This window comes from Sciurus vulgaris (assembly GCF_902686455.1).
Source record: "Sciurus vulgaris genome assembly, chromosome: 2".
NCBI lineage: Eukaryota > Metazoa > Chordata > Mammalia > Rodentia > Sciuridae > Sciurus > Sciurus vulgaris.
This window is the reverse complement of record NC_136462.1, coordinates 67,187,587-67,201,916: the sequence shown is the minus strand read 5'-3', so window position 1 is coordinate 67,201,916 and position 14,330 is coordinate 67,187,587. Positions and strand designations below refer to the sequence as shown.

Genomic DNA, 14,330 nt, shown 5'->3' with positions numbered 1-14,330 from the left:
AGCCAGCTTGCACAACTTAGTGAGACCCTGTCTCAAAACAAAACAAAAAGGGCTGTGGATGCAGCTCATGGTGAGTGCTTGCCTAGCATGTTCAAGACCCTGAGTTTGATCTCCAGTATGGTAACAGAAAACAATCAGATAGACTTCTTTTTTAGTAATTGAGATTAATAACTCAATGGAAGTAGAAAAAACTGAATGGATGAGCAAAATGGCTCTTCAAAGCTAAAGTACAATACTAGTGAAGTGGGAATTAAGTGCAAAGATATTTAGATTGTAATCCAAATAGTACTTTTCTGTCTTCCTATGTTCTTTTGTTTTAGGGGTGTGTGTGCGTGTGTGTGCGCATGCGTGCGCACATGTGTGTGTGAGTTTTGTGGTGAATTGAACTCAGGGCCTCACCTAAGCTATCTAAGTGCTGTAACATTAAGCTATATCCAACCCCTATATGCACCTTTTGTAGATAGGATATAAACTAGTTGAATTTTATATTTTAATCTAGTCTCTACCTTTAATTTTTAGTCTTTACCACTAGAGTATAGTTTAATTAAATGCATAATTTATTTCTGCCTTCTCATTTTATGCATTCTACAAAGCACAAAATTGACTTTTATCATAAGACTTCATGAAAAGCTCTGGTCAAAGTGGGAATTCCAAGGAAGGAGGCAGCAAGAATTGCTAGTTCAGAGATCATGAAGAAGTTTTTCAGGATAAATCAGAAAGAATTCTTATTGGTAATGGCAAGAAACAAGGTTGTAGAGGTTAATGTGGAAGAGTGGAAGAAAGAACAAGTTATTATTTTTAAATTTTTTTATGGACCTTTATTTATTTATATTTATGTGGTGCTGAGGATCTAATTCAATGCCTCACACATGCTAGGTTAACACTCTACCACTGGGTCATAGCCTCAGCCCCAAGAAAGGACTAATTATAAAAACAACTTTTGCAACCTTGGAAGTCACTGTGTCGAAAGTGTTTTTTTTTTTTTGGTGGTACTGGGAATTGAACTCAGGTTCTCATGCATGCAACGCAAGCACTCCTACCATACAGCTATATCCCCAGTTAAACACTACTGAGTTTTGACCAAACTCAGAAAATTAAACCGGTGGAAGCTCAAGGTCCAGTTCTTATCCCTCTGACTCCAACACATGTTTATTATAGTCTATGGTAGATAAGCACATTTTTCTGTTTTTACATAGTACTTAAAAGATTACACTGGGAGATTTCGAACTTCTCAACAGCCTCTGTACAGAAATGTTATTGTTCTATGAAGGTTTCTCTAAGGTACAATACATAACTCCTGCCATATGTCTGTGCTAGTAAAAAAAAAAGCTATGAATAAAAATTTCATGTGAAATAAACAAAAGTTCCACAGTTTCCCATTCTTTTCGCTAATTGCTAAGTATATCAAGATTAACTTTGTATGTGCTAATTTAACAGAGTTTTCATTAGCCTACGTGTGAAATGTAGAAAGGAAAATATTAGGAAGATATTGTTTTATAAGACTACCCCAAGCTCATTCCCTTCCAAAAAAATCAAATTCAAGATTTTCCTTCAAAACTAAATATGCATGTTAATAATTAGCAATGTAGAAAGTAAAATTATAATTCTCTAAGAAGACAAAACACAATTTTCTTTAAAAAGTTAAAAATTTACCATCTGCCACACTAGATTGATCTTCCTCTCTCTTTTTCTTGTTCTTTTTTTTTCTATCTCCCTTTTGATCTTTATTAATTTCTGTGTTACCTAATTTCAAATTGATAAAGTTAGTTGAGGATTTTTCTTCCCATAGCTTAAGGGTTTAACCATAAGCATGACTTTATAAATGATGAAATTACCAACCTAAACAAACAATTAGATATACCTTACCTAAAACAATTAATTGAAACATGGTTATCTTGCCCAAATTTAAAAAAGTCTATTATTATCAATGTAATTAATCACTAGGATAAATGGGATACATTAGGGAAGGAAGAACATAAATAGAATTTTTGTTTTTTACTTGCTTCCTCAAGAAAACAAAATAATACCTAAAGCTTAATATGGAAAATTCCTACCATGATTAATTTGCTATGCTGAAATATTATCAGGAGAATTTCAATATGTGTTTTGTCTCAAAACATTTATAAAGTAGAACCTTCTTTTCTCTCTCCAGAATAAGGATATTCTTGATTACCTTATTTCAAATATATAGACTACTTCCATCTCCTGATGTCCCATTCAAAACAGACCTTCCAAAGTCCTTGTATAAAGAGCTGGAGACAGCGTTATTCTATTAAACTCTATGGAGCATCAACCATATTAAAAATGACCAATATCTGACTTTGACTAACTAACTTATCACCAAATTAAGGTAAACTCAACTCTTTTCATTTCACTTTTTATTTTTAAGATCCCAAATTAAAATGGTTTCTTTTTTATCTCTCAGGATGAAACCCAGCATAAGGAATATTGTGGCAGCTCTCACATAACATGCTAGGTACAAGTTCTTTGTCCAAATATTTACTAAGATGCACAGAAGAAAATGTAGACATACTAAACAACTAATTTGATACTTTCCTTTGAACTTAAAATTGTATTTTTGGTACTGTCAGTACTGGGGATTGAACCCAGGATGCTCTACCACTGAGCTACATCCCCCGCTCTTTTTATTTACAGGGTCTCACTAAATTGCCCTGGCTAGACTCCAACTTGTGATCCTCCTGTCTCAGCTTCCTGAGTTGCTGAGATTATAGGCATGCACCACTACACAAGGCCCTAATTTATAAGCAATTTTGATGGCAATTTCAAAAGTGGAAAAACCATCTAAATTGTGCTGCATCCCTGGCCCCTCACAGGTTAATCTGTAGTAGTAATTTTACATTTATAAAAACTGCATGATTTTGGGGGGCTGGGGATATAGGTCAGTTGGTAGAGTGCTTTCCTCCCAAGCACAAAGCCCTGGGTTCAATTCCCAACACTGTGAAAAGAAAAGGAAAAAAAAAAAAAAAAAAAAAGAGCTGCATGATTTTAAATAATTACAATTTATTTTATTTTATTTATTTATTTTTTAAGATAGGGTCTTGCTAAATTGCTGGGGTTGGCCTCGAACTTGCAATCCTCCTGCCTTTGGCCTCCTAAATCACTGGGATTATAGGCATGTGCCACCATGCCTATCTTAATTGTAACTTTATGCATATTCACATATGGCTGTAATAAATATAACAGGGGGCTGGGATGTAGCTCAGTGGTAGAGCACTTGCCTTGCATGTGTGAGGCACTGGGTTTGATTCTCAACCCATTAAAAAATAAATTGGAAAGGAAGGAAAGGAAGGAAAGATTGATTCTTTTAAAAAAGAAATAAAGCAGGGATTTTCTATCTACATAACTGGATTTAGACCAAGAAAATGCTAAGAAGTGTTAAAGCCTGGGAAAGAAGAGTGATACAGCAAACATGAACTCTAATACCTTCATGAGCTGTGATCATACATATTTTATTTCTCACAATGGCTACTTTCAATGTGATAACTGAGTTATTTAAGCTCATGATAAAATCAATTTACAAAACATATAAATAGGTTTACTGGTGACAAACTCTTCGATTTAAAAATAAATATTTTATGAACATATTCACATTCCAAAACTGCTGATAGTAATTATGAAAACTTTGTTCTTACTATTCTACAAAATAACCGTAAATAATTATTTACAATCAATTCTAGTCTATTCAAATTGCTCTTTCAATATGAGACCAAAAAGAAATGATTTTAAAAAATTCTTTTTTCGAGAATCCCATTATTAAGATATAAATTATCCTAACATGATGAATGATAAATTTAATATCTCAAAAAGACAGCATGGAAGTAGAAGTGGTTACAACATTAAATTAATTTGGAGCTTGAAACTCCTATTTTCCCAAAGACATGATGATTAGGTTCCTAGACAGGTCCTTAGAAGCCTATTAACTTCATAAATTGCCAAAAATGATATAGATTATGTTATTTCTATTATTCTAACCATAATTTATAGAGTATTTCCTTATTTATATTTCTGTAACACTTGGTATTTCTGATTTAACATTTATACAGTACTTCAGTTACTGATTCTTAGTTTTCTATCATACCCCAAATGGGGGTATTTAAAGTCAATACCAAAAAAATTTTTGCATAACTTTGATTATTCGAGGTTTAGCTAGTCACAGGTTTAAATCTTTCTTCCAAAGAAATTTTACAAAAGATGAGATTCACTAAATGCTTTTAAATGAATTAGAAAAATGGTAATTAAGTAATATTTAAAAAATAAACTCCAGACCAATATCTTGATGAACACAGATGCAAAAATTCTTGATAATATACTGTCAAATCACATATAAAAAACATTAAAAAGATACAGCACCATGATCAAGTGGGATTCATTCCAGGGATGCAAGGTTGGTTCAATATACAGAAATCAATAAAGGTAATTCACCATATAAACAGACTTAAAAACAAGAATCACATGATTATCTCAATAGACACACAAAAAGCAAAATACTGCATCCATTCATGTTTAAAACACTAGAAAACTAGGAATAGAAGGAATATACCTCAACATGGTAAAAGCTATATATGACAAACCCAAGGCCAACATCATTCTAAACAGAGAAAAACTGAAAGCATTCCCTCTAAAACCAGGAGCAACACAGAGGTGCCTATTTTTACCACTTCTACCTCAACATGGTCTTTGAGACTCTAGCCAGAGCAATTGGAGGAAAAAAAAAAAGTTAAAGACATACAAATAGGAAGAAAAGAACTCAAACTCTGTTTGCCAACAATATGATCCTGCATCTATAACACCCAAAAACTCCACCAGAAAACTCCTAGAACTCATAAATGAATTCAGTTAAGTAGCAGGATACAAAATTAGCCCCATAAATCAATCACATTCCTATATACCAATGATGAATCAGCTGAAAGAGAAATTAGGAAAATTATCCCATTCAAAACAGACTCAAACAAAATAAAATACTAAGGAATCAATCTCACAAAAGAGGCGAAGGACCTCTACAATGAAAACTACAGAACACTAAAGAAAGAAATTGAAGAAGACCTTAGAAGATGGAAAGATCTCTCATGTTCTTGGATAGGCAAAATTAATATTGTCAAAATGGCAATATTACCAAAAGCAATTTACAGATTCAATGCAATTCCCACCAAAATTCCAATGATGTTCTTTATAGAAATAGAAAAAGCAGTTGTGAAATTCATTTGGAAAAATAAGAGGCCCAGAATAGCAAAGCAATCCTTAGCGAGAAAAGTGAAACAAGAGGCATTACAATACCAGACATTAAATTATACTAAATAGCTATAGTAACAAAAACAGCATGGTATTGGCACCAAAACAGGCATGAAGACCAATGGAACAGAATAGAAGACACAGAAACAAAACCACATAAATACAGTTATCTCATATTAGACAAAGGTGCCAGAAACATACATTGGAGAAAAGATGGCCTCTTCAACAAATGGTGCTGGGAAAACTGGAAATCTGTATGTAGTAGAATGAACTTGAACTCCTATCTTTCACCCTGCAAAAAAATCAACTGAGAGTGGATCGAAGACCTAGAAATTAGACCAGAAACCCTGACTTACTAGAAGAAAATGTAGGCCCAAAATTCCAACATGTCAGCTCAGGAACTGACTTCCTTAATAAAACTCCTGAAGTGCAAGAAGTGAAATAAAAAATCAATAAATGGATGGCATCAAACTAAACAGCTTCCTCAGAGCAAAGGAAACAATCAAGAACTTGAAGAGAGCCAGAATGGGAGAAAATCTTTGCCACCTGCACCTCAGATAGGGCATTAATTTCCAGGACATACAAAGAACTCAAAAAACTCAACACCAAAAAAACCCAAATAACCCAATAAATGGGCAAAGGAAATAAAGAGATACTTCTCAAAAGAAGAAATATGAATGTTCAGCAAATATATGAAAAAATGTTCAATATCTATAGCAATTAGGATAATGCAAATTAAAACTACACTGAGATTTCATCTCAGTCTAGCCAGAAAGGCAATTATCATGATATGATATACAACTGACAATAAACATTAGTGAGGATGTGGGTAAAAGGATACACTCATACATTGTTGGTGGATCTGCCAACTGATGCAACCACTCTGGAAAGCAGTATGGAGGTTCCTTAAAAAACTGGGAATGGAACCATCTTTTGACCCAGTTATCCCACTCCTCAATATATAGCAAAAGGATTTAAAATCAGCATACTACAGTGATATAGCCACACCAGTGTTTATAGAGGTACAATTCACATAGCTAAGCTATGGAGTCAACCTATGTACCCTTCAACAGAGGAATGGATAAAGAAAATGTGGCATATGGCTGGGGCCGGTAGTGCATGCCTGTAATCCCTGTGGCTCAGGAGGCTGAGGTGGGAGGATCACAAGTTCAAAGCCAGCTTTAGTAATTTAGTGAGGCCCTAAGCAACTCAGCAAAACCCTGTCTCTAAATAAAATAAAATACAGGGCTGGGATGTGGCTAAGTGGTTAAGTGCTCCTGGGTTCAATCCCCAGTACCATTAAAAAAAGAAAGGAAGAAAGAAAAAAAATTTGGCATATGTACACAATGGAGTTATTACTCAGTCAGAACTGACATTATGTCAGACTTTATGATATTTTCTGGTAAATGGATGGATCTGGAGACTCTCATGCTAAGTGAAATAAGCCAATCCCCTAAAACAAAAGATCAAATGTTTTCTCTAATATGTGGAAGCTAACCCACATTAAGGGTTGGGGAGCAGAAGTTTGATGGAATAGACAAAGGGAAATAAAGGGAAGGGAGCAAGGATAGGAAACAGAAAGACAGAGGTATGAATCTGATAAGACTTTCCTGTGTACGTGTATGAATACACCACAGTGAATTTCACCATTGCATATATCCATCAGACTGGGGTCCTAATTAGAGTAAGATATATTCTATGCTTGTATAATTATATCAAAATGGATTATACTGTCATGTATAACTAAAAAGAACCACTAAATACATAAATTAAATAAATAAATAATTTAAAAAATAAAAAATAAATCTCACCTGAAAGAATGTATCTTTTAAAATGAAACCAATCTGAAGCTTTTCATATTGGTCTATCAGTTTCATTGTCAGCCAGTGAAGTTCTATTAAAGGGCAATTTCAAAATTATTTAAGACATAACATATTTTGAAATAAAAACAGATACTTACCAAGTGGAGCTTTGAGAAAACGCCGCTCAATGCCTTGTTCTATTTGAAAGAGTGCTGTTGCCAGATAATGTACTACATTGCTCACTGATTGTGGTGTACTTGCATTAGTTGAGACAGTACTTGGAGTTTCTGTTTTTATCCCCAGAAGTCTACAATAAAACAAAGAGTTCATGGCACTTAAAAATAGTATTAGGTGAAACTTGAGACTACTCATTCCTTCAAATGCTTATTTACCCCTGTGTAGAACGTTTTCTCAGTTTTGAGGATCTGGTACAAACTAATTGGGACGAGAAAGTCATTTAGGGGCTGGGGTTGTGGCTCAGTGGTAGACCACTTGCCTAGCACATGTAAGGCACCAGGTTCAATTCTCAGCACTATATAAAAATAAATAAAATATGTCCATCTATACCTAAAAATAATAGGAAAAAAAGTCATTTAGGAGGACAGAAGGACAAATATTTGAAGAGAAGGAAAAGAGAAGGCTTATGGGGAAGGTTTTAGAGAGGTAATAGGGATAAAATTTAAAGCCTATGTATCTTGGGCAGCTTATTTCTATTTCTCTTGCTTCAGCTACTGGGTGAGACACTTATAGTTCCCGCCTAACAGTTAAAAGTGCAAACCCATTCAAAGCCTTTGTGCATGATCTTTTCTTCCAATGTCATATCTTCCTCACCTTCAGAGCTCAACTTTGCAATCAGGAACCTTCCTCTAGCACTTCCTTCAAAGTTCTTTCCATGTTCCACCAAGACAAATAGTGCTCCACACTACTGTGTACTATATTTGTACTGGGAATTTACTTTCTATCAGAGCTCTTCCCCTGCTCTATAATTGTTAACTTCATTTCTCTCCACCATTCCTTTCTAGATAATAAACTCCTTCAGAGCATATATTAGCCAAAATAACCTTGAAAAAGTAAAAACCATTTTATTCTAATGAGTTGTCTTTTGGCTGTATTAATGAAAGTGGAGTAACAGAGATCCTGATGTTTAAAAAATGGTCATTTCAGTGATTAGAAATATTAAGGTCCTCGTAAGTTTCTAGAAGGAGGAAAAGAAATATTTACTTAAAAAAAAAAACCTTAAAATTAAAGTGGCAAGGAAAAGTTGTTTACTTTAGAAAAATTCTTTTTGTACCTGTCTTTTACTATGACCCTTGCTTGTTCATCAATTTCCATCTCTTCTACATCTTCATTCACAGTTTTAATTATTCCATTTTCCTTGTTTTCCTCACTTAATAGCTCGTATCGTCCACTTTCTAAGGCTGATCTCCAGATGTGTCTATCTGTAACCTGTAACAAAATGCAAATTTACTAAAACTGGAAAACAGAAAGATGGTCCTAAAAGATAGTAAACTTAATGTACATATAAATTAATTTATGGATATTCTAGAACAGATTTATGAATAAAAAAGGAGTATGAAAGTAAAGTTCCTCAGTGGCCAAAATGGAATTCATATCATTCATACACAAAAGCTTTAATACCTTATTATTTTTAAAAAATCATAAATGATTTTAGGATTGGTCACTTAATAGGAGCAAAAAAGTGACAAAAGATGGCAAAGGCATAAACAGAACATGTATATCAAATAAGAATTACTTACAGATTTAAAAAAGGTAACAAAGAAACCAACAAACAAACCAGACTCAGCAGAGAAGGCAGGAGCTAGTCAAGGAAGAAGAAAATATCCTTACACATTTCAACATCTGATTAAAATATCAAACATACTTTTAAAATATTAAAAATATCAAAAAGATCAATTATATTAATTAAATTTTGTTTAAGAAAGCAGATAGTCATTTAATATACTTAAGATGGATTTATGTCCATATATAAACATTATGATTTAGGGGAAATAAACAATCTTCATAAAAGACATATCCTTTCCTGATGTTTATTAATAATACAAGTTTTACATACATATATAAATAATCAACAAATATAAAAAATCTGGACCAAGCAAATTAGATAAACTAAAAATGTAAACAGGTACAAACCTTGATTGATCCTAATGTTCCTTGATAGATTCTGTCTTCAATATCCAAAAGAAAATCTCTCAGCCTCAATTCAAGTTGCTTTTCTGCAGACATCTGAGATGAATCATATGCACTGGAAGATCTTCCCCGAGTATATGTATGTTTGCTATCAGTTTGAGGTTTGTCTGAAATAGTAATCAAATGTTTATTACAACTTTCTTAAATATAGTGTGACTGTTAGAATTCTGAAGATAGTGGACATAGAAACACTTTGTAAATTCTCAAGTACCTAAATAAATAAATATTTGCAAGGGACTTAATATTCAGAATATATAAAGAGCTCATAATTGCACAAAAAAACAAATAACCCAATTTAAAAGTGTGCAAAGGATCTGAATAAATATTTCTTTAAGATATATATATGGTCAACAAGCACATGAAAAGATGCTCACCATTATTTGTCATTAAAAAAAGACAAGTCAAAATCACAGTGAGATACCATTTCATACCCCTTAGGATGGCTATAATCAAAAAGTCAGATAATTTTAAGTGTAAGAAAGAAGTGAAGAAATTGGAATCCTCATATACTATGGGAGAGAAAATTAAACAGTGTAGTCACTTTGGGAGGTAATCAAGTATTCCCGCTCCCAGTGCATATACTTAAGACAAATGAAAACCTATGTCAACACAAAACTTGCACATGGATATTTATAGTAGCATTTTTCATAAAAGCCAAAAGGTAGAAACAAACCAAATGTGTATCAACTAACAAATGGGTAAGTAAAATGAAGTACATACAAAGTATAGAATATTATTTAGTCAGAAAAAAAAAAAAAGGAATGAAGTTCTGATATGAAGAAATGTGATCTATAATCCTGAGAAGAACTAAAGTAGTTATGGTAACATGTTCTTAAATTTAAGTTTTCCACCTAGAAAATCCTTGTTTAATAATATAAAATTTACATCTAAAAATTCCTGCTTTCTCTGATCTGTTGTCAATGGGCTAGCTCTCAGATAGGAAATGCTCCTACCTGATCTACCCTGGTAGCCAATTTCCAAAGAAGATATCATTAATGGAATCTGTCCCTGGGCTCACCGCAAAACCTCTAGTGAGTTAACTTCATTCACTATAATATCTCCAAAACTGAAGGCAGCCTTATAGCCCTGGGCATTCAGAGCCTACTAACCAAGGAATGAGATTAGAAAGAACACTTATATTCTCACACTATAGATGGTTTCTCATAATCCAAAAAGAACCCAGATAGAATCCAAAAATTCGGACAACCATATTTCTGTTGTCCCCTGCAAGATGGAATCTCACTATGTTGTAGGGCTGGCCTCCAATTCATGTACTCAAGTGATCCTCCTGCTTTGGTCTCCCAAGTAGCTAAGACTATAGGAACACTCAGTTCAAGAACCTTGTTCCTATAAAGAAACATACTTCCAAACTCTTAACTCTCATACTGAGAGAATGGTCAAAATGTTAAGGTGTTTAAAATATGTTTTTAATAGCATGGAAAACATTTAATAGTGAATACCCAGAGATTAGGGGAGAAAAATAGTTTTCATAGAAAATTTACCTGAAAAATGAAATTTCTCTTCTGAAAAACGGGCTAGTTGTGCACATATTCTGCTTTTCTCTTGCAACAAGGTTTCCTTTAAGGCACTTTCTCTATGTCCTCTAGAATTAAGAGCTTCAATAAGCTGGTCAAGCTGTTCACAAGAACTGTAAAAGCACCACCGATTTGGCTTATGCACTGGTTTTGGCAGCTGTGCAGAATCATCACATGGACCTTGGCCAATGTTGGAGGTAGATTCAGACATCAAACACTCTCCAGTTTTAGTAGATACCTGAGGATCTTGAGACTGTAAATTATTCTGAAATGATGAAGGTCTAGGCAACAGCATGTCTTCAGTGAGACCAGAATAATCTTCTTCAATAAACAATCCAGGAATAGAAGGGAAAATCCAGTATCGCCTATACATGCGGTCTCGACCCAAGGGAAAAATATTGGTACATGCTATGGCACTCTGGATTTTTTCTAAGAGCTCTTTCTCTTTTCGTTGATGTTCCTGTTTTAAAGCTTCTTCCTCATCAGCAGTAAGAGGCTCTTGTGTTACACAGTTTATCTCTTCTTGCCTGGTAAATTCTTTAAATCCATTTTGTCCCCTTTTCCCTGTGGTTGAATAAAATTTATCTTTATCATATTTTAAATTTTCACTAGGAAATGAGATTTAAAAACTACCCCAAGTTATTATGCATTATTGACTGAATTGTGTACTTCTACCAAGAATTCATATATTGAAGCCCAAACGCCCAATGTGACTGTGTTTGTAGCTAATGCCCTTAAAGAGGTAATTAAGGTTAAGCAAGGTCACAACAGTGGGGCCCTAATCTAACAGGATTGGTGTCCTTATGAAAACAAGAAAAGGTACTTAAGCTCTTGCTCTCTGGTATGCCCAGAGAAAAAGCCACAGCAAGAAGGTGCTGTTTGCAGCTGGTGTGGTGGCACAGGTCTGTAATCCCAGCTGATCAGGAGGCTGAGGCAGGAGGATCCTGAGTTCAAAGTCAGCCTTAGGGTATCGAGGAACTAAGCAACTCAGTGAAATCCTATCTCTAAATAAAATGCAAAATAGGGTTAGGGATGTGGCTCAGCGGTTGAGTGCCCCTGAGTTCAATACCTGGTACCCCTCCCCTGAAAAAAAAAGAAAAAAGAAAAGAAAAAGAAGGTGCTGTTTGCAAGTCAAGGAAAAGGCCTCACCAGGCACCAACTCTGTTGGCATCTTGATTTTGAACTTTAAGCCTCCAGAAACTGAGAAAACAAATTTCTGCTATTTATATACCATCACGTCTAATATACTGTTAGTAAAAAAATCGACACATTGAAATCTAATGAAACAAACAAAATCTGTAACTTGACAGTATGCTATTTATTCTCTAATAGCCATCCAGACAATCTAAGGAAGGGCTCAGCAAACTACTTTCACACAGGGCTACGTACTATCTTATGCTTTGGAGGTCATAAGGTCTGTCATAGCTACTCAGTTCTGCCACTGTGGCACAAAAGCAGTAACTGACGAATGAGAATGGCTGTGTTCATTAAAACCCATTAATGGACAATGAAATCTGAATTTCATATAATTTTCACTAATCACAAAGTATCATTCTTCTTTTGACTTTTTCAACCATTTAAAGATTTTTAACTTATAATTTATACAAAAATGGTACAGGCTACCACACTGGGTAGGACTGATTTTTTTTTTTGTGGAAGATTTTTAGTAATGATTCAAGTTCTTTAATGGTTATAGACCATTTATTTGCCTTTTAAAATTTCTTCAAGAACCCATTTTAACAGTTTGTATTTTTCTAGAATTTTGTTCATTTTGGTCTACATTTTCAAATTTACTATCAGAAAACTAAGTTATATATTGTCTTCTTTTGTTTCCTTTTTATTTTGATCTTTTTTGGTTTTGTGGTGACTGGGTCTGGACCTATAACCTTGTGTATGCTAGGCAAGTATTGTACCACTGAGCTATATCTTCAGTCCTCCTTGTTGTTAAATTTTTATTTTATCTGTAGTTACACACTCTACTTTTCAGTCCTAATTTCATTTATTGTGACCCTTTGCTTTTTCTTTCTTTTTTTCCCTGCAGTACTGGGAATCAAACCCCTTGCCTAGCAGGTCTTCTGCCTGCTAGGCAAGCACTCTACCACTAAGCTACACACCCCCAAGTCCTTTCTGATCTTTTCAAAAATAAATTTCAGTCAAGGTCTTTCTAGTTTTTATCTTCTTTTAAAGAACAAAGTTTTGGTCTAACTGTCCTTATCTACTGTTTTTATTTTCTATTAATTCCTACTTTTATCTATTATTTCTTTCTAGTGGGGGGATACTCCCTCCCCAATCTTAAATGGTTAACTGGGTGTTTCTTTGTCCCTTGTATGTACTAAAAGCTATACATTTTTTTTCTAAGTAGAGGGACAAGATCCAATGAATGCTAATATGCAGTATTAAGAAGTTTTAAATGTTTTCTACTTTTCTTATGGTTTCTCCTTTGACTCATTATTCACTATATACATAGTATTTTATGTATACAAAATATTTTATATATAATATATTATATAATATTTTTAGTTGTAGATGGACACAATACCTTTATTTTATTTATATGTGGTCCTGAGGATTGAACCCAGTGCCTCACACATGCTAGGCAAGTGCTGTAACATTGAGCTACAACCCCAACCCTACTCATTATATTTTAAAACTAATCACATACAGTTTGTTTTGAATTTTGAAATTAACTGCATTGTAATCAGAGAATACATTCTCCAAGATGTAGGAGTTTTTCCAACCAGAGTAACCATTTAGAAAATATATAAAAAAAAAGAAATTCCATCCCAATTATAGGCACAAAATTAACTTAAGGATCCCCATTAAAATGTTATTAAATGAGGATGGTTAAGGATCCTTGGAAGTAATTTTTTAAAAAAATTTATATGTGGGCTGGGGTTATAGCTCAGTTGGTAGAGTGCCTGCCCCGCAAGCACAAGGCCCTGGGTTCAATCTCCAGCACCGCAAAAAAAAAAAAAAAAAGAAAAAAAAAATTTATATGTATTTTTAGGTGTTGATGGACCTGTATTTTATTCATTTATTTTTATGTGGTGCTGAGGATTGAACCCAGGGCCTCACATGTGCTAGGCAAGCGCTCTACCACTGAACCACAACTCTAGCCCCTCAGAAGTAATTTTTATCAGTAGATTTAAAACAGTATATTTTCGAGACTGGAGTTGTGGCTCAGTGGTAGAGCGCTTATCTAGCACGTGTGGGGCAGTGGGTTCAATTTTCAGCAGCACATACAAATAAATAAATAAAGGTATTGTATCCATGTACAACTAAAAAAAAATTATATAAAAAAACAAAACGAAAAGAAACAATAGTATATTCTGTGACCCAGCAATATATGAAATTATTTTAAGCAGCAGATTTTCATTCTCAGCAATAAAACACCAATACAAGCATTACTGATCTTTATATTTGTATCCCATAGGAGGCACTCAATTCATGTTGAATGAATACATTATAGCATAAATATTTAGATTTGATTTTAATAATAAATGCAAAAACTAAGCAAAACTTGCCAATTGAAATT

The 14,330-nt window shown here is 33.9% G+C and overlaps 1 protein-coding gene across 7 annotated transcripts in view; it reads right to left on the bottom strand.

The window, feature by feature from the left end:
- BAZ1A (bromodomain adjacent to zinc finger domain 1A) overlaps positions 1 to 14,330 on the bottom strand; it is a 172,294-nt gene that overhangs the window by 10,557 nt on the left and 147,407 nt on the right. For 6 of the 7 annotated variants that reach the window (XM_079119410.1, XM_079119409.1, XM_079119407.1 and 3 more), the window contains 4 exons: positions 10,763 to 11,359; positions 9,204 to 9,367; positions 8,344 to 8,498; positions 7,211 to 7,359 (listed from right to left, as the gene is read on the bottom strand). In XM_079119410.1, coding sequence (XP_078975536.1) covers positions 7,211 to 7,359; positions 8,344 to 8,498; positions 9,204 to 9,367; positions 10,763 to 11,359 — 1,065 coding nt within the window. Of the gene's footprint in view, positions 1 to 1,653; positions 1,744 to 7,210; positions 7,360 to 8,343; positions 8,499 to 9,203; positions 9,368 to 10,762; positions 11,360 to 14,330 lie in introns of all 7 variants that reach the window. The other variant, XM_079119412.1, reaches the window with a different exon arrangement.